This window comes from Cyclopterus lumpus, chromosome 3, assembly GCF_009769545.1.
Source record: "Cyclopterus lumpus isolate fCycLum1 chromosome 3, fCycLum1.pri, whole genome shotgun sequence".
NCBI lineage: Eukaryota > Metazoa > Chordata > Actinopteri > Perciformes > Cyclopteridae > Cyclopterus > Cyclopterus lumpus.
In genome coordinates this window covers 6,346,389-6,370,009 of record NC_046968.1, presented here as the reverse complement: position 1 = coordinate 6,370,009, position 23,621 = coordinate 6,346,389, and the positions used below count along the sequence as shown (strand labels likewise).

At 43.2% G+C, this 23,621-nt stretch overlaps 1 protein-coding gene across 3 annotated transcripts in view; it reads left to right on the top strand.

Moving 5' to 3' along the window:
- The window catches only part of phkb (phosphorylase kinase, beta), an 85,050-nt gene that overhangs the window by 40,890 nt on the left and 20,539 nt on the right, over window positions 1–23,621 (top strand). For all 3 annotated transcript variants that reach the window (XM_034560668.1, XM_034560684.1, XM_034560678.1), the window contains 4 exons: window positions 396–554; window positions 956–1,050; window positions 21,481–21,536; window positions 22,432–22,525. In XM_034560668.1, the coding sequence (XP_034416559.1) occupies window positions 396–554; window positions 956–1,050; window positions 21,481–21,536; window positions 22,432–22,525 (404 nt within the window). The remainder of the gene's footprint in view (window positions 1–395; window positions 555–955; window positions 1,051–21,480; window positions 21,537–22,431; window positions 22,526–23,621) is intronic.

Below are 23,621 nucleotides of genomic sequence, written 5' to 3'. Positions count from 1 at the left end.
TAACTAATTACATTCAGCCATCAGTATTTTGTGTTAAGTGTTAGATGAATGACTTTACTTTCTACTCTACTTTATAAAAAAAGTCCTGCAGTCCTCATTGCTGCTAACTTGAATGTAGCCTGTAAAAAGAGTTTTGGAAAGGAAGATTGAACAGAGCTCACAGTAATGGTCGACAGCACATGAAGAGGTTCCTCTTTAGTAGAAAATGTATTTCTAAATTAGAAATTGTTCCTAGGTACCGTGTGCGTCTTATTTAAGAAGGTTTTCCGTAACTGCAGGGGTGAAGTGCATATTGGTTTTTTTGCTCAAGCACACATGTAACATGTGTCTAGATAAATTACACACACACACACACACACACACACAGTGTTCACAGTCCTCTTCTCCAATGTCAGGCCATGCTGTGATCCCGAAATACTACTACGTACCGGCTGACTTTGTGGAGGCGGAGCAGAACAAGCACGGGAGCCAGAAGCGTTTCCCTAGCAACTCTGGCCGTGATGGGATGGTCTTCCTGTGCGGTCAGGCCCTTTACAACATCGCTAAGCTGCTGGGTACGCCTCCGTGTGTGTGTGTGTGTGTGTGTGTGCTTCGGTGTGATGCTCTGATCCCACACATTGATTCTGTTCATTCTAATATCCGTCTGCAAGAAATGCTGCAACGCAAAACTAATATATCAAGTCGTGTTTTATGAGATTTATTACACCATGTTTATGTGTGGTATGGTAGAAAATATTCAGAAAGAAAATCTATTTCATTATTCACAACTATCTAATGATTTTAAATATTGCTTCCCTGACATGTATCCAAGGACTCAGTTTTGACTGTAAATGACGGGAAATAGATTTTGTCTTCCTTTTTATTTTACACTTGTCCTGCTGTCTATGTGGGCATGTGTTTTGTACACATGTTAACGTGTGTGTGTGTGTGTGTGTGTGTGTTCGCGTGCGTGCAGTGGATGAGCTGATCAGCCCTAAAGACATTGATCCCATCCACCGCTACGTTCCCCACCAGGACCAGCGCAACGTCAGCATGCGATACTCCAATCAGGTGAGCTGTGACAACGGGGATCGACTGTCATCACTCTGGTTGAACACTTATTTCCCCACTCATCATCTTGAATACTCAGTACAACTTTGGATTCACATGCTCGATCCTTGTTGATATAACTTATAAGGGCAGTTAAGTGCTTTTGACCTGAAATAATAATGACATACACACGTGCAAAAAAAAAAAAAAAGATCGACTGGCTGTTGTTTTGTTTTAGAAGTCAAGTAGTACTAAGTGCTTTCTGCTGGAGAGGCAGAGAGTGAACGGACTGCCCACTCACCATGTGAACAAAATATAAGTTCTATGTTTGTAATTTATCCAGGCTAACCAAGGAGGACAACTTGTTTACAGTTTAAATCAGGGTTAATAACATAAATAATACATTCACAATTGTTATTGAGCTGGGAGTTTTAAAATCCCAGCTGACTGAAATTTACTTTTCTTTTCTTTTCTGTTTTTATATCACCGATTGCTTTGACAATGGGAACACACCTGGCCTTTTCCAGCGATGATGTGTGTCCCCTGGTTCCCTGTCATGATGCCAGTCTGATGCCAGGTGTTCCTTAATTCCTGCACCTGTGATGCAGATGTTTGTTTGTTTGTTCTAAACTAAATCCGGATCAACTCAAGTGAGGCGACGTGTATAAAGCCTGATGAGAACAATGCAACAAGCTAACTTTCAAACCCTGCGTGATACCTGAGTGAATGTGATTTTAAAAGTCCACCGGGGGGAGGAGGGATGACTTCTGGAACAGCGACAGCAAAGCTGGAGGACGAGGGGATACACTCCATCCCTGGAAAGGCTCAGTGTGTTTGAAGTTGGCTTGTTGCATTGTTCTCATCAGGCTTCATCCACGTAGCCTCACTTGAATTGATCCAGATTTCATTTAGAACAACAAACAAACATCTGTATCACAGCCGAAGAATTGAATGAACATCTGGCAGCCAATTGGAATCAAGCTTAGTAGTAGCTGTGCTATAAATTAAAGAATGTTACCCAAAAAAAAGAGTAAGAAATGGACAGCAGTACTAGCTTCCTCATACAAATAGCAAGCCCCAACATACACATGAAATATGTCCCCCTTGCTTCAGAATTATTCCCCACAGTGACCGCGTCGACAATCCCTGTCGTCCTTTAGTAACTGCGGCCTTCATGGCGAGCATAAGGACGGGAGTGGAGATGTCTTTGCTCGATGTGTGTTACTGAAAATAATAATAATAATAACTTTATTTATATAGCATCTTTGAAAACAGGGTTTACAAAGTGCTCTACATAGAAGCAAAGGCAAAACATAACGTCAATACAAGTAAACATTTCAGAAATACAGGAGGCAAAAGAGACTACGCCATATAGACAATGAACACAATAATGGAATAGAAAAAAAGAAATACAAAATAAAACAGAACAGACAAATTAAAATAGGGGAACCAAAAGAACTGCATAAAAGGACAACATCATTTAAAAGCAGTTCTATAAAAATGGGTAAAGGAAAAGGAGATTACTGAGTCATACTTCAACAGTAGCCACACTATCCCAACGTGCAGGTACATATTTGAAGAGGCACGCGTAGCGGCAGTGGCGTAGCGGCAGTGGCGTAGCGGCCGCGGCGTAGCGGCCGCGGCGTAGCGGTAGCGCCGTTGTGCGTCGGCTTCCAATCTGTGCAGTGACCCCTGAACACATAACTATAAATCCACCTTCATCCCGGCACTACTCCGTCCTGCTCACCACCTTGTTGTGTTATGAGCGTGTGCTGACATTTTAAAGGTGCAGTGTGTAGGAACAGGAGACGCTCTGTGTGTGAATATAAATGGTTCTTTCTAAGCTAACGAAAACAAAATCATTCTCATATTCAACGGATTTTTTAACTAAAGATAACATGCTTGTTAATATTATATTCCATTCCTGCCAATAGATCCCCTTCATGCAGCACCCTGTTCCTTTATTTACAATTCATCGAGCCCTAAACAGCAGAAACCACCTTGCCAAGGGCCAGTGCTGCGGACGGGGATTAAACCCTGTCCGTGTGCCTCTCTGAATGGAGATCATGTCTGAGGCTTAATCCATATCTCAGACAGCCGGCAGCTCTGAGGATCACACAGATGAAGGGTAAAGATACGTAAACAACGGCCTCATTCTCTTCACTGCACAGTGTGGATTGATAAATCCAATTCTGCCCCCGTATGTTAAATTTTGTTTTTTGTGGCTCGGCTGATAAAATTATGCTAGAACAAGACGCACAAGAGACGGGGAGGTCCAGAGAAGTAATATAGACTGAAAAGATCAGCAGGAAGATCAAAGACAGAGAAAAACAAAAACAAGAGCCAGAGATAAATCAGCCAGTAGGAAAACTTTGCGGAGAGAAACAAAGAAATGTCATTATTTAACTCTCTGGGGTGTGCTAACATTCTTTAATACCAGGAAGGTCAACTCTGTAAGTGGCTAGAAAAGTTGATTTCTTCCCTGAAAGGTTTTGACATTTATCCTCTGTGTAAAGACATTTCTCATCTTGTCTTTCGCTGTGCTGACTCATGGTAAAAATACGCGGTTTTAAATTTCCAAAAGAAAATGTCATCATTTCATTCCCACCATTTCAACATGCAGCCGTCAAATAGCAGGTCCCAGGTGCCTCCAGCAATGGAGTAGTGGAGGGCCTTGTCATTTCATGCACTCCAACGTCTAACTACAAAGCAAGGAATTTCTGTCTGTCCTTTGCCTATCCATGCAATCTACCTCACACTTGGTGTACTGCTTGGGACGTGCGGTGTTGAAATGTGTGGAATGTGAATGTGTGGAATGTAAGTAATTCAAGAATGTTTTTCTGTCCCTGTACGTCTGTCTGTCTGTCTGTCCGTCTGTCCATCCATTTGTGTGTCTGTCTGTCCGTGTGTCTGTCCATCCGTCTGTCTGTCCGTCTGTCCATCCATTTGTGTGTCTGTCTGTCTGTCTGTCTGTCCGTCTGTCCGTGTGTCTGTCCATCCGTCTGTCTGTCTGTCCGTCTGTGTGTACGTCGGTGTGTCTGTCTGTCCATCCGTCTGTCTGTCTGTCCGTCTGTGTGTACGTCGGTGTGTCTGTCTGTCCATCCATCTGTCTGTCTGTCCATCTGTGTGTACGTCGGTGTGTCTGTCTGTCCATCCGTCTGTCTGTCTGTCCGTCTGTGTGTACGTCGGTGTGTCTGTCTGTCTGTCCGTGTCTCTGTCTGTCTGTCTGTCTGTCTGTCCATCCGTGTGTCTGTCCGTGTGTCTGTCTGTCTGTCCGTGTCTCTGTCTGTCTGTCTGTCTGTCTGTCCATCCGTGTGTCTGTCCGTGTGTCTGTCTGTCTGTCTGTCCATCCATGTGTCTGTCTGTCTGTCTGTCCGTCCATCCGTGTGTCTGTCCGTGTGTCTGTCTGTCTGTCTGTCCATCCATGTGTCTGTCTGTCTGTCTGTCTGTCTGTCCCTCCGTGTGTCCTTGGTATATCTGGAGAACCGTCCATCCGACCTCCTTCACCTCAGCGGGTGTGTTACTGGGGACCCGAGGTTGTGTCAAAGTTGGCGAGTTCAATATTAACAAACTTTGAATAAACAAACAAGCGCGCTCTGTGCAGCAGCGGGGGCGGAGCTTAAGGGCTCTGCGGACGGACACCAGCATGGCGTCAGCAGCGGGCCTTTACGGCCCGTGGCTCATTGGCTGCTTGACATACTACTGTTACGAACAAACTCTTCATTTTCCATCAAAGCCAGTAAAAAACAGTAAAAACTAAGCCATGATGATCACTTAATAGACTCCTACAAGGCTTTGCCAGTGACAACCATCAAATACTAATCTTTCCTAAACCTGCAAAAGCTGTCTTCTTATTTTTGTGATAAGAAGTTGTCAACAAAACTGATCGTCATCTACTTTGTTACTGGACTTCTTTGCAAATATTTGCTTATTTTCACACACAGCAGTTAGGAGCAGTATTAGTATTCATTTGGAGTCATGCTTCCGGCCGCATGCTTTAATGCTAGTCTATTATTCACTCTCCTTTTCCTCATCTACCTGATAGAAATATCGGTCTCTTTAGCTCCACTCTGTTCACCAGCTCGTCGCTCTCTGTGTCCGTCTGCTGTTTGGCGTTGAACACGCCAGCACTCACTACAAAATGATCATTTGTAGTGAGTGCTGTGCGTGCCCTTCAAAAAGACATGATGAGGAAATGAGTTGATGGGACGGAGGTCACTCACGCACGATGATTTCAAACACAGGTGTGCAGGTTGTTTTTACCTTGTCTGTCTTTAGAATTCAGAAAATCACCTGAAAGCTGAACATGAGGTGTATTCTATTGCCCAGAAAGACGTGAATGCGGTGCATGGACAGACTTTCAGTCTCACCTGTTTCTTAACCTCAGTTGTTTATTCATTTGGCTGGTGCTAAGTGGAGTGCTTTGCAGGGTCAAGCGGTCACACAAGTTGCAAATTGTATTCTTTTTTTCCTGCTATCCTCCGCTGCTTCTCTCACCACCTCCAACCACCGATTTTGTATTTTTCCTTGCTTCATACCATATCTCCCTGGCTCCGAGTATTTTTGTCTTTTTTCTTCTTATCTTCTTATCTTTACTTCTCCTTCACTCACACCTCTTCTGCCTCAGCCAGGCGGTTAGCTCGCACCTTTAGATGGGCAGGAAAAAAAATGAGAGAGCGAAATAGCGGAAAAAGGTGAAAGAGGAGGAGGTGTATTCACTTTTTTGTTATACTTTTCTGTTAAGAAATGCTTTGGGTGTGTGTGTGTGTGTGTGTGTGTGTGTGTGTGTGTGTGTGTACCAGCTGTCTTGTTGCCTCTGCATCATTGACGTCCAGTGTTTGGTCTGCGGGCAGGAAAGGCACAGGGGCATGCTGGGCCTTCACATGCAGTTAGGGCTTGATTTGTGCGCTCCCCTTTCTTCCTCTGTGCAAGTGTGTAATTCGTTTTTCCCATTTTGTGAATCCAAAAGAAAAACAAGAAAAACACGCATGTGTTACTATGAGTGTGCATGCCATCTTTGCTTGTTACCCACTCTGTCATTGTGCATATAGGAGGGAGGAGTTTCTGTGTGTTTCTGAAGTTGAAGTTTATTTCTGCCGTACTGTATGTATAAGTAAGCATGTGTGTTTGTATTCGTATTTCCATTCCATCAAAATGTTATGCTCTCACTTAAAGTCCCGGCAACAATTCATGCGACAAAAGATGCTCCACAATATCAAACCCATGAATAGCCTGAACCATTTGTCATGTCTGAGCTTGTGTCATCTCAGGGTAATTTGGCGTCAGCACAGACATGTGTTTCAAAGGATGCTGGCGAGGCTGCACTCCCTCATATAACCAATACAACCTGTTCATATACTTAATGCATGACGTTTGAGTCATATCCACCAAAAAAGATCTATATTACTCCATTTCAACAGATGCCATTTCAATAAGCAGTTTCACCACCACCACATTTAGCACCGAGTGTAATGTGCAGAGAGAGATGTTTGTGACTGAATTCTTAATCCCCCCTCTGAATACAAATCACCACTGTTATTTCCTTAACAAAAACATTGCAGTTATTTAAGGGTGTTGTTGCACATTTAGATCCCATTCCGTCATAAACCCTGTGACTCCAACGCCCTGCGGATAAAGTGCCTCTGATGTGTCGGAGCTGACTGGCAACACTTTAAACTTTTGCACGTGAAGTATGTATTAAAACATTTGCACAACACAGTCTAAATATAGAAATGATTACATGGCACATATCCCTATATAGTACATAGGTAAGGCACCGTACATTAAATTTGCATCATGTGTGCATCTCAGCGGAAAGGGGAATGTGCATTTGGTGGATGGGAAATTGTGATTTTGTTGGTGAATGGGGCCTTAATGCAACTTTAATGCATAGTTGACCTTGATGTTCAGGAAGCTTTTACTACTAGTAATGAACTGCAATAGAATATGAAGCTATTGTTAAATATGCATGTAAGCCACGTGGCAAATGGTGAATAATCAGTAAAAGTGTGCTCTGATCATTTAAGCTTGACCCGGTAGAATCAGGGCAGCTTTCCTTGATATTAAGTGGTCGACTGTGTTTTTTCTGCATGAGAGACGACGCGCCGCCAGGGCTGCGAGGGTGAGTCAGATCAAATGCGCCCCGGGTAGCGCGGCGTGGCATCCCACTGACAAACATGCAATAATACGCAGCGGGCGTAAGCAAGCGAGAGATCGCAGAAGGCGTGAATGGCTGTGAAAGGGAATTAGTTGCTTATGTTGCTTATGTCACACGCTTTCTTATAACGGTATAGCCTTGATCCACTCGGCTATTCAGGCGTGCTCGCAATGCCACGTTCTCTCGGTCGGTCTCCTGATTTGCCCCCATCCGTCTCTTTGAATTCGGTGCTATTTATTGGTGAATTCTGCAACACGCATACAAGAACTGCACTTCCAAACGAAGCTACGCACCACCCAAACTCTGAAGAAACCCCTTGGCTTCTGTCGGATTTCTTCTTTTATTCACACACCGTGTTAGACGAAGGTTAATGGAAAAGTTGCATTGTGGTCCACACGGCTGCAGGCGCCAGTCATCAATCTGAGATAAGGCGTGAGTCAGCAGAGGACCCTGCTTTGATAGCACACTGTGGGGAACAAACATACCTACCTAGAGGCGGGACGGAAGGAAGGGGAAGAGAGGAGAACATCAGCGAGGGAGGAAGGCTGACGTATACAGGGGGAGGAAGGAGGGAGGAGGGAGGAGGGAGGAGGGATGAACTCAATTAGGATCAAATAAAAAACATTTGAATCAGAATTTGATGGTGGTTGGTTGGCTGCTCACTGTCCATCACTGTCGGCCACGCCCACACAATCCGGATGCAGCAGATTAGCTGAGTGTGATCGTTGCTTTTTCAGCCATGAATGTTGAAAAATACCAAATAATTTAAATACAATATTCACAGGCTTTGAGACAAACTCGGTTTGAAGTCGACCTCTTGGTCTTTAGTGGTCAGAAATCGCAGGTTTTAAGAAGGTTTATCAATGAGCATCCATTTCATTTTTGTCACTTTATGGTGAATTGGTGGTTGAAAGTTTAGTTTACTTTCTCTCCTACATCTTGGGGAAAAAAGTCATACCTTACTAAGTATACATCCATACAGCCTAATCTAATTGTGTGTACAGTTTGGTAGGACAGATGAGTTATACATATTGAACTGCTAGTGTATATTTATGTGTATAAAAAAACAGCCAATATAGATAGATCTCATAGATTTCTATAGGCTAAGTCAGTGGTTCTTAACCTTATTGGAGGTGCTGAACCCTGCAAGCTTCATTAGTGCATTCACTGAACCCTTCGTAATTGGTAAAAATAAAATATGATTTCTTCAAAACATAGGTATATATTTTATTAATTACACAAAATAAACCATGCATCAGTTGCACACAAAATCACTGTGTTCAAAACCAACAAAACGTGAATTTTGCACAAAAACAAAACTCAACGAATATTTACTGCAAATCAATGTGACGTTTGCTGTTGCCTTTCAGATACAAGTTCAGAAATGCGCTGGCAAGTGCCACTCTCATGTCATGTTCACAACAAAGTCTGTTCCATTTCATCCGAGCTCATCTAAGCGCATGGCAATTGCTTGCTTCAGCTCCTCAGGTACAGAAATGTCTCCAATTCCAGACACGTCTTCGGTCTTACTCACACAGTCGTCCAGCAGGGGAAAGTTTGCGAAGTTATCATTCTCTGTTCGTGGTTTCCATAAAGGTAGCTTTTTTATTTAAACGCCTTTATGTTTTCTTCCGCTCCGATGGCGTTGACTCCACCGCCCCTGCATCTGTCGATTGAGACGATTGAGAGCATCGAAAATATCGTCCATGCACGACAAAATGAGAATGAACTCAAAATGTTCTTAGCAATCTGATTGACAATGTTGGTACTCTCGCAAAAAAACAGATTAGGGCTAATTCCACACGCATGGCAAAAGCACGATTGAGCACCTTTCCCCGGGGATAACCACAACAGCCACATGTTGACTAGTGGGCGCACCGAGTTCCCTGCAGCACAGATATCAAAGCCAGTGCGCTGAATTTATTTTGTGTAACACATTTTTACTAAGCAAACTAAATATTTTTAATCTAACACGGCGAAGAAAAATTGTGTGTCACAAAAAATGTCCCGAAAGTGTGAACCGGGCTACTGTGTGTGTCTTGACCCCTGCCGAACCCCTGAGAGTGACTCAACCTGAGAGTGACTCAACGAACCACTGGGGTTTGATCAAACCCAGCTTAAGAGCCACTGGGCTAAGTAATGAAATATTGTTAGTTAGTAGTCGATTTAAAGTAAAAAAGTAGCACATACGATAAATTTTGTAACATCTTATAGCTGGTGATAGGAATTTATAATCTGGATAATTATTTTTCGATTATCAGCTGGGGGTGGAAAGTGTACCTGGCTTCCTCCTGATGTGTACGATGTGTTCTGGCCCATTTGCTTTAAAGTGAATGTGTTTATTGAGTGGTATGTCCAGGCAGCTGTAAGATCGACTGTAAAGTGTGTTGCATTGTCATCATCGCCCTGCATCTCTCTGCCCGATAGACGTGTTACTGTAGAAGCCTTTTTAAGCAGGCCGTGTGGAGCGATCACACGGTGCAGACACACGTTATGTATACATGTTCAAAGTTACACGTGCACGCGACTCTCGATTGTTCAGCACAACACAGATTAGAGGTCTGGGTCGCCATTGAATAATCTACAGGCTGTCCCTTTCTGAAGATAAAAGGGACAGCCTGGGTAGCTTGGCGTTAGGATCTTACACACATACGCACACACACACACACACACACACACACACACTTACAGATTGGGACTGTGCTAAACCGTGCTGTTTGCCAAATAGCCAGGCGCTGGAAATGTCGAGCCCAGCGGTCTGTGACAGTAAAAGCCTTCGAGAGATGGCTCCTGACCTTAACCTGCAGGGAAATGGACATCACTCACACGTTGCATGCATTAACTGCTTTCCTGGACCTTTAAGAGTGTGTGTGTGTGACTGTGTGTGTGTGTGTACATGTGTGTGTGTGTGTGTGTGTGTGTGTGTGTGAAGGAGAGAGAACCCATTTGAACCATAATGCCCATCTGTTCCCAAGGTTTCTAATTACGTGTGTAATTACAGAAGAAATACAGAAGAAGAAGCAGAGGTGTGTCCTTCTCAGACACACCTCTGCTTCTTCTTCTGTCTTACAAGTTGTCTGTGCCAGGGTCCCATTTAGCGGGTGTCTGATAGGTTCGGCCCCTCCTGTTTCTTTGCCTCACTGCCAGCGTTATTGGCCTGCTCTGGGCGTACAGAGTCCTCCTATATAGAGCTGATGTACTGCACAGAAACAAAAGGGAAGCAAGTTGCCTGGACGCAGAACCTCAGGGAGGGTGACAAAAACACCCGAGTCAAGCTCAAATATTTGGATTTGGAGCGACAGATGAGGATGGGATTTGTGTTTGGAGCCGAGTGCGCGGAGAGGAGGCTCCTATTAGCTGCTTGTTATTGGTTTGTGCTGACGGTGTACAAGACCAGGCTTCTCAATAGATGGGGGAGTTGAGTTGTTTGCTTCTTCCAAACAAGGCTCAAGTCAGTTTCACAAGCGCACATCCAAGGAAGTGTTTACATCCAGTGTATTGAACCAGGTGTAAATCACCTGAAAGTCTGGAACCTAAAGATGGATTTATTTAGCTCACGCAGCTTAATGCAGCTCAGCACTGTGTCAAGTTGTTCCTGTCATGAATGAAAAATAAGCACGTAACATGTGCTCACTTGTGTCTCATATGTTGTTTTTGAGTTGATACAGTTGATTGGTACTCAATTTTACCAGTTTTTACCACAAAAAAAGTAATCTTTCCAAAATACCACTGTGATTTGGTATCTCTAGACAAAGAGATTTCTACAAGAATAAAGTTTTTTGGCAATGTCAATCACTTCCGTTCTCGTAGCTGCTCTGAAGCCCCTTTATTACCAACATACCTAGGAAGGCCATCCATCCTCTGAATGCTCGTGGCCTCTGGTTTTGTGGTTGTAAAGTTCCACGTGGTTGTGATTCCCTGACAGGTCACAACAGGTCATTTTATACAGTGATGTTCTTTTTTTTTTTAATGGTCTCACAAATTAATACTGGGCCCGTTGGATCCAAACGACTCTGCTTTCCATTCCCATACAACATGTAAGCAATTTCAGGACTGTTTAGGGACAGAAATATCCAAATACACCATTCTCAAATAATAAAAAATAAACACGTTTATACTGTCTCAAACTACATGGGATTAGAATAAAGGGGAGACTCGTGGCTAAAACCCATTTTCATCCACATATCTTAAGGTGAGAGGTCAAGGGACTCTCTTCCTTCATGACACACAAATGGATTCATCAGGTCGTCTTCACTGGAGCTTTAAGGCTGACTTATGTCGACGGGTCTCGGAGGGTCAAACAAGTCTGTAATGTATTTTGGTTTTACTCCATGTCTTCATTTATAAGCATTGCCTTATATTCAGGTCTGTGGCTGACAGGAAGCCAGTGTAGTGACTTAAGAGTTGGGTCCATGTGGTCTGACCTTTTGGCCCCTGTAACAACTCGAGCAGTTGCATTTTTAATAAGCTTTATGGAGGGCGCTGTCAAAGACCATAACGGTGGTCAAACCTGGGTGCGTTTTTGACATGAAGTCCCTGAGTTTGGCTATATTTCTAAGATGATACAAAAATGACCTTTTATTTGGCTATTTAGGCTAAGATCAACTATAATGCCAGCGGGGGGCACCTCACGTCATTGTGGTCTAATTAAATAAGTTGAATTTGGACGGAGAAAAGTTTTTCCTCTTGTGAACCTACTCGAGAAAAAATTATTGCTGCTGTAGAAAAGTAATTCAAAGTACTGAACAGTCCTAAAGCATCTCTTCCGTCGTCTATAAGCGAACCACGAAAGCATTTAACATGCTTGTAAAACACACACAAAATTGGCCAAACAACTCTTCACTATTTAGGAAGCGTGGCCGCTTTGGAAGCTTCGGCACCTTAAACTGGTACCGCCATCCCAAGTGTCCATCATAATAATTTGCTCAGTATAATTAATACATGTTATACGCACAATAACACGCGCTTGTTACGTAGCTGGTCAACGTAGACTTGGTTCCTCACAGGGACAGTGGCCCTATGGGACCGAGTGTGTTGGTTTTGACCCGCCTTTCCACCACTGGATGTGTGCAGAACAGGTTGTGTAATAACAGCTGTGCTCTTATTCAGGGTTTTAACCTTTTAGAAACACATTTGACAGCACCTTTTGCGCTCAGTGTGTGTGCTGCACGTCTAAAGGGAAGTGTTTATAACTGCTCCCCTGGCAGCAAGTACAACGGCGCAGTCTGTTTATTTGTCGAGCAGTGTGTGTGTGTGTGTGTGTGTGTGTAGGAGAGAGAACCCATTTGAACCATAATGCCCATCTGTTCCCAAAGTTTATAATTACGTGTGTGTACATCTGAGTGCATGTTGAGTGGAGCCTGGCTCAGAGACTACTGTTTCTGTTCCAGGGTCACAATCAGGCTGCACGTGTCCATTAGAGCTCATTCAAAATAACACACACACACACACACACACACACACACAAACACACACATTGGCAGATGAAAGCGTCAGTGAAAGTTTTACCATATCAGGCCACTTATCTTCCCCAGCCTTCCCGGCTCTCCGGGGATGATATCAAACAGCGCCGCTCCTGTAGCTCGCACCGTCGCTTGACTTCAATATCAATTGATTTTATTAGTTGTTGTTTTTTTTCTTCTTCTTCTGCCGCTTCGCTTCTCTGGCGGGGGGATAATATTTCTGCGCTGAGCAATGTGTCGCTTTCTCAGCCTTTACAATTACACCGGCCAGCAGCATGCAATCCAATTCTTCACTGGGTTCATCTCTGCTGAGGTGATTCCACCCTCCTCCTCCTCCTCCTCCTCCTCCTCCTCCTCCTCCTCCTCCTCCTCCTCGTCTTCCCCTCTCTTTTTCCGCCAGTTTCTTTTTCCTCCACGTCATCGTTTTCCCTGAATCAAACTCCCGCCTCATCACCCTCTCCCCTCCTCCAATTGTGCTCAACTCATAACTGTGACCGATTCTTGTCGTGGTCTCGTCGTTATCGCCACCAGATGACCTTTTGAAAAGATGTAAAGACGTACACGGGAGTCATTCTCCTCTCCCACAGCCCCGGATTGAAAATGACTTATCATTTCTTTCATGGTCCCCCCCCCCTTCTCCCAACGCTAAACCCCTGACACTTTGAAATACCCTCATCAAAATATGAATCTCTGAATTGCACAGAGACCAACTTCCCGAGGACGATACAGAGCCAGGAGTCATTCGTCTGTGCAGGGGCATGAAAAGAAGGGATTATATTTCAATTCAAATAGTTTTTTTTTTCTTTAGGATTTTTTTTTGGGGGGGGGGGCTGATGAATAACTTCTCTCACTTGCTTTTTAACTTCATGAAAGTCTTTGAATGTTTTATTCCTTCATGATGTGACGCTCGCTGGCGGCCGCCTCGCCTCCATCGTGCTGCCGGCAGACTGGGAGCGATCTGACCTTGAAATAGCGTCTCATTGAGTTCAGCTGAAGGTCTTTTCTTTACCACCAAAGTTTCATTTATATGGTTACGTATATTTAGTTAGAAGAGAGAATAGGTGAGTGTTTGTGACCCTCAGCCTGTTACATTCGCAGCAGCATCCACACACACCTACGGGTTCTGCTCTCCCCCTCAAGACATGAACACAAAAAGGACATCATTAATCCAGCTGAACTTTTGTCATTTTCCTCATCTTTTCGAGCCCATATTCTTCAATCCATTCTGATCAGGAAAAAAAAGAAACAACAGAAGTGCTATTGTTGAGGGAAAGAAAATGAGTCTCCGTTCAGTACACAACATTAATCTCATGTGGTGAGGCTTTGTCAGCTCCCCGATTGGCCGACTCACAGTTGTGTACATAAATCTACGGCCGGTCACGCTCACCCTGTGGTTGAAAGGTCTGAGATTGATCTCTGAGAAATGTCAGCGCGACTGAGAGTGAGTCAAGACAGGTAGCGACAGGGCAAGTCGAAAAGAGAGATACATAGGGAAGGAAAGGAGGGGACACAGTAAAAAGAGAAAAACAAAGGAAGGAAGGGCTGAACCAAGGAAGAAAAGAAAGGATGACATGAAGATGGAAGGAAAGAAAGGTCAAATGGAAAGGAAAGCTGCATGAAATGACAGAGATATGGAAGAGAGGACGGAAAAGAAGGGGAGAATACCAGAAGGAAATAAGGGATCAAAGAAGGAAAGACAGAAGGTGTGATGTAAGGACAGAACAATGTGAGGGAGGAATGGAAGAGAAGAAAAACAGGGAAGAGCACAAGAACAGAGAAGGAGGGAAGGAAAGGTGAACAAGAAGGTGAGGTGGAAAGAAGTAAGGACAGAAAGAAGGAATAAAAGAAGAACACTGGCAGGATGAAGGGATAGGAAAGGAGGTAGGATTGACTGAAGGAGGAAAGGGAGGGAAGACATGAAGGATAAAAAAAAGGACAGATAGAAGGAATAAAAGAAGAAAACTGGCAGGATGAAGGGATAGGAAAGAAGGTAGGATTGACTGAAGGAGGAAAGGGAGGGAAGACATGAAGGATAAGAAAGGACAGAAGGAATAAAAGGAAGACGAAGAGAAGGGAGACGAAGCATGAAATAATTCAAACATGGAATGAAAGACGCTTCTCATCTCGTGTCACAACTCGGTGCTTTTAATTTGGGGGGGGGAGTCAAATGAGGCGGAGCTGAAATTCATTTCTGTTCAGGAACTCACATAAGCGTTCCCTGGCAAATGGCTTTTCACTTTGTCTAATTCCACGCCGCCGTATCTCTGAGGGGCAGGACGGCGGTCTGTCCTGCGGCTGGAAACGCTCCGGAGCACTTGTCAACAGGGTGTCTCAATTTGTCCCATCTCAACACTTCCTTTATTCCCCTTTTCCACAATCCTGTCCGTGTGGATTGGGATTCCTTGCTCTTATTATTATTCATTTGTATTAATTTGAATATTATTTAATTTCTTACCATAACAGACGCCACGTTATTCGTTTCCGTGTCGTAACTGCCCAGTAGCAGTTGACTCTGCAGCCCTCGCTCGGAGGCGCTTTTATATTTACGGTCCTAAACGACCCAAACTGCTACTAAAACAGCAAAGTGGATTTCGGTGGCATTACAGATCTCAACTCAACTCAGACCTCAACTCTCTCCCCGTGCCGAGATGAAGAGCCAAGGAGTTATTAATTCTAATTTGTTTGGTTTCCGTCGACAGATGTGGGCCATCCGTCTCTATTTAATAATGTGCCCCTTTCATTAGTCAATCTGCGTGTTTGTTGGTGCACACACGTAGGTAAACAGTTTAGTGTTTGTTCTTCCTGTCACAGAGAAGTGCCGGAGGTTGGTACGCACATGCACCCACACACGGTGGAGACAGACAGCGTTATTAGACAAATACCACTAAGACAATACGGGCACTCCTCCCTGCCTCTAGACCTGCCCTCTGCACGTCTCACCTGCTTTGCAGCGCTGCCACACATTTGTCTCATTTCATCATTTTGGGTTGCATCTACCTTTTTTAATCAGTGTCCCGATGTGCCACTAATCTGACAACTCGCTCAAGCTAAATAAACTGGGGTCTCACCTCAAACTGAGCTCCACTTATACTCTTCGATGCTGTTAACCATTGAATGCCTCTGCAGTTTGACATTTAAGGGGACAATGAAATGTTTTTTGGTTGTTTTTTTTTCTTGTTTGGGAATTAGATGAGAAGATCGATACCGCTGTGATTTCTGTAGTCCAAGTATGAGTCAGGAGAAGGTTAGCTTAGCATGGCATAATGACTGTAAACACGGGGAAACAACTCTTTGCCTCTGTTTAAAGGTTATTAAATGCACCTTCCAGCAATTCAATGATTAACACCCTATCCTATTTATTTAATCAACTGAAGTGTAGAAAAGTGGACTATTTATTGGAGTGACTTCTTGCGGTGAACTTGAGGAAATCCATACGCCTGGCCAAGAGGAATACTTTTGTTTTACCTTTGAAAGAGCCAGGCTAGCAGTTTCCCTCCACTTCCAGTCTTTATGCTAAGCTATGCTAAGCTAAGGTATCCTGGCAGTAGCTTCTTATTTGGCACACAGACATGAGGCGCAGGGGGGAAAAGCATATTTTCCTAAATGTTTAAATATTCTTTAATGGCAGAATTCCTATTAATGCTTGATACGTTAAGGGGGACATTTTAAAGTTAGCTTTAGCATTAGGCTACTAGTCAAGTGAGGAAGCTGAGAGTGGAGAGATATGCTCAAAATGACAAGCTCTGGTCATTATCAATCAGGGTAAATTACATTACAGCACTCAGGTCTATAAGATATCAGCGCATACACTAGCACCTTGCTGTATTACGGGAGTGAGAACCAGGGATAAAGATAAGGATACTTAACCACTTCACAGGCCCTTAATCCTGAGACTGTGGTAGGTGGCCAGATAGAAATGCAGAAAGGAGGAAGCCTTGACTAAACAAATGACGACTCACAGTATGTTTAATTCATTATTTTGTTTGGTTTTTCACTGCTTTTCTTTTCTTTTACGATATTAAAAATATCCGATCCAATCAGCCTCATCAAGCTGATGGTAAACTAACTTCAAGATAAACGTGACCTGGTTTGGACCAAACTAGACCAACCATATGGATGCTCCATGTGGGAGCAGAAGGGGACCCGTGAACCTTTTAAGATTATGTCTTGCTCAGCCTCTATTGTCTTTCATTTCCATGTTTCAAGCTCTCTCGTTTGTAATGACCGTCCAGCCACCTGCCAACTCCTGCTCTAACCAACAGGGTCTGAACTGCATCGGTTTCTTTAAACACTCCTTCTACAAATGCTCTCGAGTTAATACTGAATACTTCCGTTGCTTGAGCTTTGTTCTGATTTATTCATGAATAAATGAATCTTATTTCCATAGCAAGTCAGCGGAGGAACGTGGAGGCAAAAGTCGGTGGTATTCCGTGATTTAATTAGAGATTGGTGCATTTGTACGGGCTTGTAGCGCCTCGCCTGCCAGGAGAAGATGATCCTGTTGTACTTCCCCCTTCAACCTCAGGCTAACTGAGCACAAGTTCTGCTCTCTGCCCCGTGCCCTCTTGTGTACACTGTTTGGATATTCAATATTCTGACCTGGTGTGCTGGATTTCCCTCCAGGCACACACGTCTTTAATATTCTGTGTAGTGCATTTGCAAGAATAGCTCAGAAGAGCGCTCAAAACTGGAAGCAAAAACGTATTGCACTATGAATCAGAGCATCTACAGGCCCTGCTACAAGTCTTGTAAATACAAAACCTCAACTTGTTGAAGTCATTAAGAATTGAAATGCCTCCGCCTGCATTAACATTTTTGAACGAAATTTTTTTTTTAATCTGTGAACACAAGACCATCATGATATATTGAGGCTGTTAGCGAAACGTGGCTTTTTCACACATCCAGCCGTTAGAGAGCAGCTTTAGGATTCATTCTGAGTCGTGTTTGCCTCCAACACATGAACTTAAATCCAATCTTCACTTTTTTTTCACAAACCCCCCCCGGGGCAAATGATCTGTCTCTTTTGCTGCTAAACACTGCTCTATATTCACTATAGCTAATCAATAACTTTGTCAGGCAGCTGCCAAGTAGCGTATCCTGAGTTTTATATCTCGAGCGCTTCTGATGAGAGTGGTGAGAGTCAACGGCTTATCTTATCAGCGAGCCTGGCTTTGTGCACATTTCACAAAACCTGCCTTAAGCTCACTAATTAACATCTTATATCTCATTTGTTTACATTGTAGCGCAGCGTAAACACAATTTCATGGTTTTATGCAGGAACAATCTGAGCTAAGAGTGATATACTTCACAGATTATTGAACTATTGCTTTTACATCATGAAGCAATATTTACTTTATGTTGCGCAGTTTATATTGAGTTTGATTTGGATTAAATTCAATTACAATGAATCGTAAGGATTTCAGTTGTTATAGCTATTCAATTCTTCTTCTTTGAATGGAGAATCTTTGAGGGGAAGTTCTGCAAGAAAAATTTGTTTTCCAAGCTTTTTTTTACCTTTTAGGGATTTGGGTTTTATGGATGTTTTGTTCAGTATTTTTACATTTTCTGGTTTGCCATGTCACAGGAAATGTAGCTCTTCAGTCAGATCAATGATCTGCTGCCCTTCAGCCGTCAACGCCGCCAGCCAAGTTCCCCTTTGGATACATACTGTACTCTGTTAGAGAACATCAACCTGTGATGTCAAGTGCATTCCAGTGGTTATTTCATGTTGAAGTGATGCACTTCTTTCTCATGGCTTACTTGACCCCCCTCAACCCGCCTTGGCCTCCTTCTATTGCAGTTCGCCGTTTCCATGAGAATCCCTCTGGAGAAGCAGCTTCAACTATAGTGTTCGTAGGTTAGTGTGGAGGTTTAATGTGTAGGTGGAGACGGCATAGAAAGAGCCAGATAGCGCGTTTCTTTGTGAGATTGTATTCACATGTATATGTGCTCCAAGAGCAATGTACTGCATAGAGCAAGGGTCACAACAACATGTCTGTTTCCATCAAGTCTGATTCCCTGTTTGGACATTTTCCCTCTTAATAGTTCATTTCCGTTCATACTATGTATTACAATAAGTAGTAGTTAAAGTTTCATAACTTTAATTACCTGTGTTCAGTTGCTACTCATTTAATCCAAGTTTTTTTTCTTCTTCTTCTCTTTCTCTCTTTTCATTAATTAGTCTGAAATCCAATTCCAGAGAGTGCTACACGGCGCTTTAAATTGCTCGATTTGGCCTGAGGTGTGCTGACTTCAGACCAGTGTGCACACCCAGGGTCCGATAGGATTCGGTAACGACCTTTAGGGCCGTCTGCGGCACACACCCTTTTTGGGGAATGACACATCTGTCGTTTCCGTCACGCTGCGCCGACGTGTGCCTCTGAAAAGACAGTTAAAAGGAACATTTCATCTCGTCTTCCTCTCTGCGGTTGCACGGTCGCCTGACGCCGAGGTTTCGACTGTGGTGCACGGAGGAGAGGGCGAAAGTGACAGGGAGCACATTCCTACCGTGTCTCCATTATGCATTTCCATATTTTCTCCTTCGCCAAATGAGTCCTTTGTCTGCTCTGAGACCAGCGCTAATGAGAGAGTTGCATTGCAGCATTTTAGATGCCATTGCTCCCCCATTCATCAGGGAGATTTGTGTTGAGCCGTGTGGTTTTTTTCCACTCAGCCTCCTCTTCTCTCTGCTCTCCTTCTACTTTCTGATTGATGATAACGAGGTTGTTGGCTAAAACCGTCTCTTATCGACCAAACAAAATGGCTCCCAGATCTCCGTGTGTGTGTGTGTGTGTGTGTGTGTGTGTGTGCGTGTGTGTGTGTGTGTGTGTGTGTATGTCTGTGTGTGTGTGTGTGTGTGTGTGCATTGTTCATTGGCTTTGTGTTCTGTGACTGAATACGCATCTGTGCATGCCGGTGTCAGTGCTTGTCTGCTTGTCTGTGTGTGTGTGTGTGTGTGTGTGTGTGTGTGTGTGTGTGTGTGTGTGTGTGTGCGTGTGTGTGTGTGTGCGTGTGCGTTCCAACAATGAGAACGAGATGAAAGGCCGCTGCTCCTGTGAGTCACAAGCTGCTGCCTGCTTCCTAAATGACCCTGAATAGACTGTCAGTCAGTGCAATGAGGATGATATTCTCTGCTTACGATTCATTTACACACACACACACACACACACACACACACACACACACACACACACACACACACACAGATATAAATTACACATATAAATGGTACATCAACAAATAAAGCACGGGAAGATGAAAGGCGCGCTGAGAGACATTTACATGCACATAAATATAACAATACACGCAACTCTTGGAAAGGAAAAAGACAGAAATGAAAAGAAAAAGAAATACATTCAGACTTGTTAACAGACAATAAATCTGTCCTATCCTGACCTATGAATAAAAATAGTAGTGAAAAAAAGCATTTGAATTTATTTAAATAAAAGTGTCTTTTTGCTCAAGATAGTACTGATCAGGTGCAGATAACTTTCTCGTTTTCTGTTCCAAAAACCCAATCCGGCTTGTGTAAGAAGAGTAAACATGTGGTCTCTTTCCAACACATTTGCTTCTTTTGCATGGGAGTCGTGTGATGCATTCAGGTGCTGCACTACCAGACCAACAGCGGTGATGTCTCTTGTCTTTCCCCGATTGTCCACAAGCCCAAAAGGTCTGAGATTACCCAGAGAGCACCTCTGAAGTGACTGCTTGTTCCCACTCCTGTCTCTCATGTTGTGTCACACCCTGCTTTCTCCCTGCAGACAACATGAGTGATGGGATGGCCCATTCTGTCAAATAGTGGCTGTATGCTGTAGTTGCAGTGCTATAAAGTGCTGCTTTGACAGGCTCCCACCGAGGCCACAGTTATGAAGAGCCACATGTTTCTATCGCTTTAGTTCCCTGATGTTACCTCATTCAGAGGAGACTTGGCTTGTGGAAAGCATCATTTAGCACAGTAGCACATGAATGGTTTTATTTTTCTTGCTCTTTTATGTTAGTCAGTGTGCAGTTTTATAGCTACATACACTGTGTTTATTGCCCAACCCAGTGTCACAATGTTAAGAAAGCACTAATACGCAAGTGTCCAAATATATTAACATAATGTAGTGTAGTCGAAGACTGCTACCATGCGATATCTGTTTACCTGGTCTTATTGTCAACTCATTCCATGAATGTATTGGAACTGCAAAGCATCCATGTCTCAATTCTTTCCATTACCAACCTTGTCTGTGGCATTCAAACCCCCAGCCCAACATTGTGTGTTCCTAAAAACAATCTCTAAAAACTGGTCACAAATACCTGTGGTTGCCTGTCAGACTGGTCCAATATAATGCTTTCTATATTGAGGGTGGGTGGGCGAGCTGCTCCTCTCAGTTTGGACGGATTTATTTTCTTCAACGGTATTTTTTATTATTGGAGATACAGGTACATATACAATATCCAAAAGTAACACATATCTTCATGGTACATGAAACGAAACCAACAGAACAACAGCTACAAAAGGCTCATTGAGTGCTCCAGCTCACCTGGACGCTCTTGTTCTGGTTCAGACCGGCGTTGACTTGCTCATACAAACTCAATGAACATTTAGAAAAGCAGGAAATGTGCATATTTAAGATTGCTCCGAAAATATTCTTCAAATAGTTTTGTGTTGTTTGAATTATGAAAGAAACAATCAGAATTGTCATGCTTCTCTGGCATTTGTTCCAGTGTACATTTACGGTGTTGCCAAAGGAGAAATGTATAATGGCATGTAATACGTAACCAGTGATGCAACGCGTAGCAGACATGTGGTCCACATGTTAACCACTGTGTCCTCCGTCTCTTCCACAGGGTCCCATAGAGAACGACGTGGTGATTCACGTGGCCCTGGTAGCAGAGAGCCAGAGGTAATGTGTGTGTGTGTGTGTGTGTGTGTGTGTGTGTGTGTGTGTGTGTGTGTGTGTGTGTGTGTGTGTGTGTGTGTGTGTGTGTGTGTGTGTGTGTGTGTGTGTGTGTGTGTGTGTGTGTGTGTGTGTGTGTGTGTGTGTGTGTGTGTGTGTGTGTAAGTCTCTGGACATGTTGAAGGCCAGGTCTATCACTGCTTTAGAGCTCATAAAGCTGGAGCCCCACCTGACCTCTGTCCTCATCTATCACTCTTCTTGTTGTGCACATGCTCTTCTGAGTATGCGTGTGGGTGCGCGCATGCTAGGTTACATGTGTAAGAGCGTGGGTGTGCGTGTGCCAAACAAGGTCAAATGACTCTGTGAAGCCTGTTAACCTGTAGCTTCAATTACAGCGGCTGGAAAATTCCCATTAGGACGACTCGTGAATCATCTTTCTCACTGCAGTCCACTAATGCGCTCCATTTCTAACTCTCCGATATACAGTGTGGTGGTTCAACAGCATAGGTTTGTAACGGATAAAGATTCACAATGGACTCTATTTACATGCATTTTATGTTTGCAAGAATTGAAGACTAATAGATGTATCAACAGGACTAATAGACTCATAAAGCTGCAGATTTCCAAAGGAAAAATCTAGATAGATACAGTAGATGTAAAGTTCAAAAGCTGATGCAGAACAACAGAACAACAGAGTAGATGGAATGGATAATTAATTCAAGCATTTAATAAAGTAACAAACAATCAAATAAATATGTGTGTGTGCGTAATATGTGACCGGTGTAAAGACGTGGAAGACATCGATGAGCTCCAGGGCACCAGTGCTGATAAAAACGCCAACAGCTACATGTAAAATGCCTACAATTATAAATAGTAATGTTATGTCTGTGTCTTTGTGTAGACTCCAGGTGTTTTTGAACACCTATGGCATTCAGACCCAGACGCCCCAGCAGGTGGAGCCCATCCAGATCTGGCCTCAGAAGGAGCTGGTCAAGGTAACGCATGTTGGCCACACATTAGTCACGGTTACTCGTCCTGCTGTGTCGAGTTCAAGTCCCTGTGAAATGGAAGTTGGAGCTTTTGATGTGCCGTGATGTACAGTGGAATTTAATATGTGAGCGTTGGACAGTTACGAGACGTAGCGTAGTGTGATGGACACGCCTCGCTTGTGGCTCAAAGTTGCAGATTGATGGATGGGTGTCATGATATTATTGGTTGAAATGTGTTGGTAGTCTTTTGTTTTACAGGAAGAAAATAATACAAATTGTATTCATGTAGCAATGTTCATGCTTAAGCACAAATTACTTTCCAGATAAAAGGATTTACAGAAGAAATAATCACAACAATCTCAATTCCATGGAAGTCGCCCCAGTATGAAATAAGAGCTCATCTTTGAGCCCTTACTGAGCCCTTACTGTACATAAACAGTTTGAGTGCAAACAAATAAAAAGGTTCTTAAATAATTAAGATGTGGAAATAATGAAGTACAAAATATATGGAAGTGCGTATAAAACTTCTAGAGCAAGCACAATTGGAAAAAATGTAATGGCAATAAAGATAAAACAAAATGACATCAAATAATATATAGACCAGATTTAAATGGCCTTTTTTTTCTCTTTTTTTTGAATTGCCACATTTTTGAAAATACATGTAATAATGAGCTTGATAGGTGTCAGCATTGTGATACTCAACCTATGAAAGAAAAACAACCATATATCTATAATGTGTTCAACAAATAGTTCCTTCCTTTTTTCTTTGTCTCCTTGATGCATATCAGTCATTTCATCTTTATAGTCTTTGCACCTATTCACCTCGTGGCTTTCTTATGTAAACTACAAACATCGTGGTCATGTTAAGTTACAGTCTACTGCAAGTAAAAAGTTTGAGACTATTTCTGTTTATGAGGAATGCTTTTTGTTTATTGTTATGCACCTTTGCACCAAGTCAAATTCCTTCCATGTGTAACGGACTTGGGAAAAAACAGTTCTGATTCTGATGCTGGAACAAAAAGCACATTTTCTTTCAACAGTAACACTAGCAGCCCAGTTGCGTCATGAAACAGAAATTCACTATCCATAACCTAGGATTCAT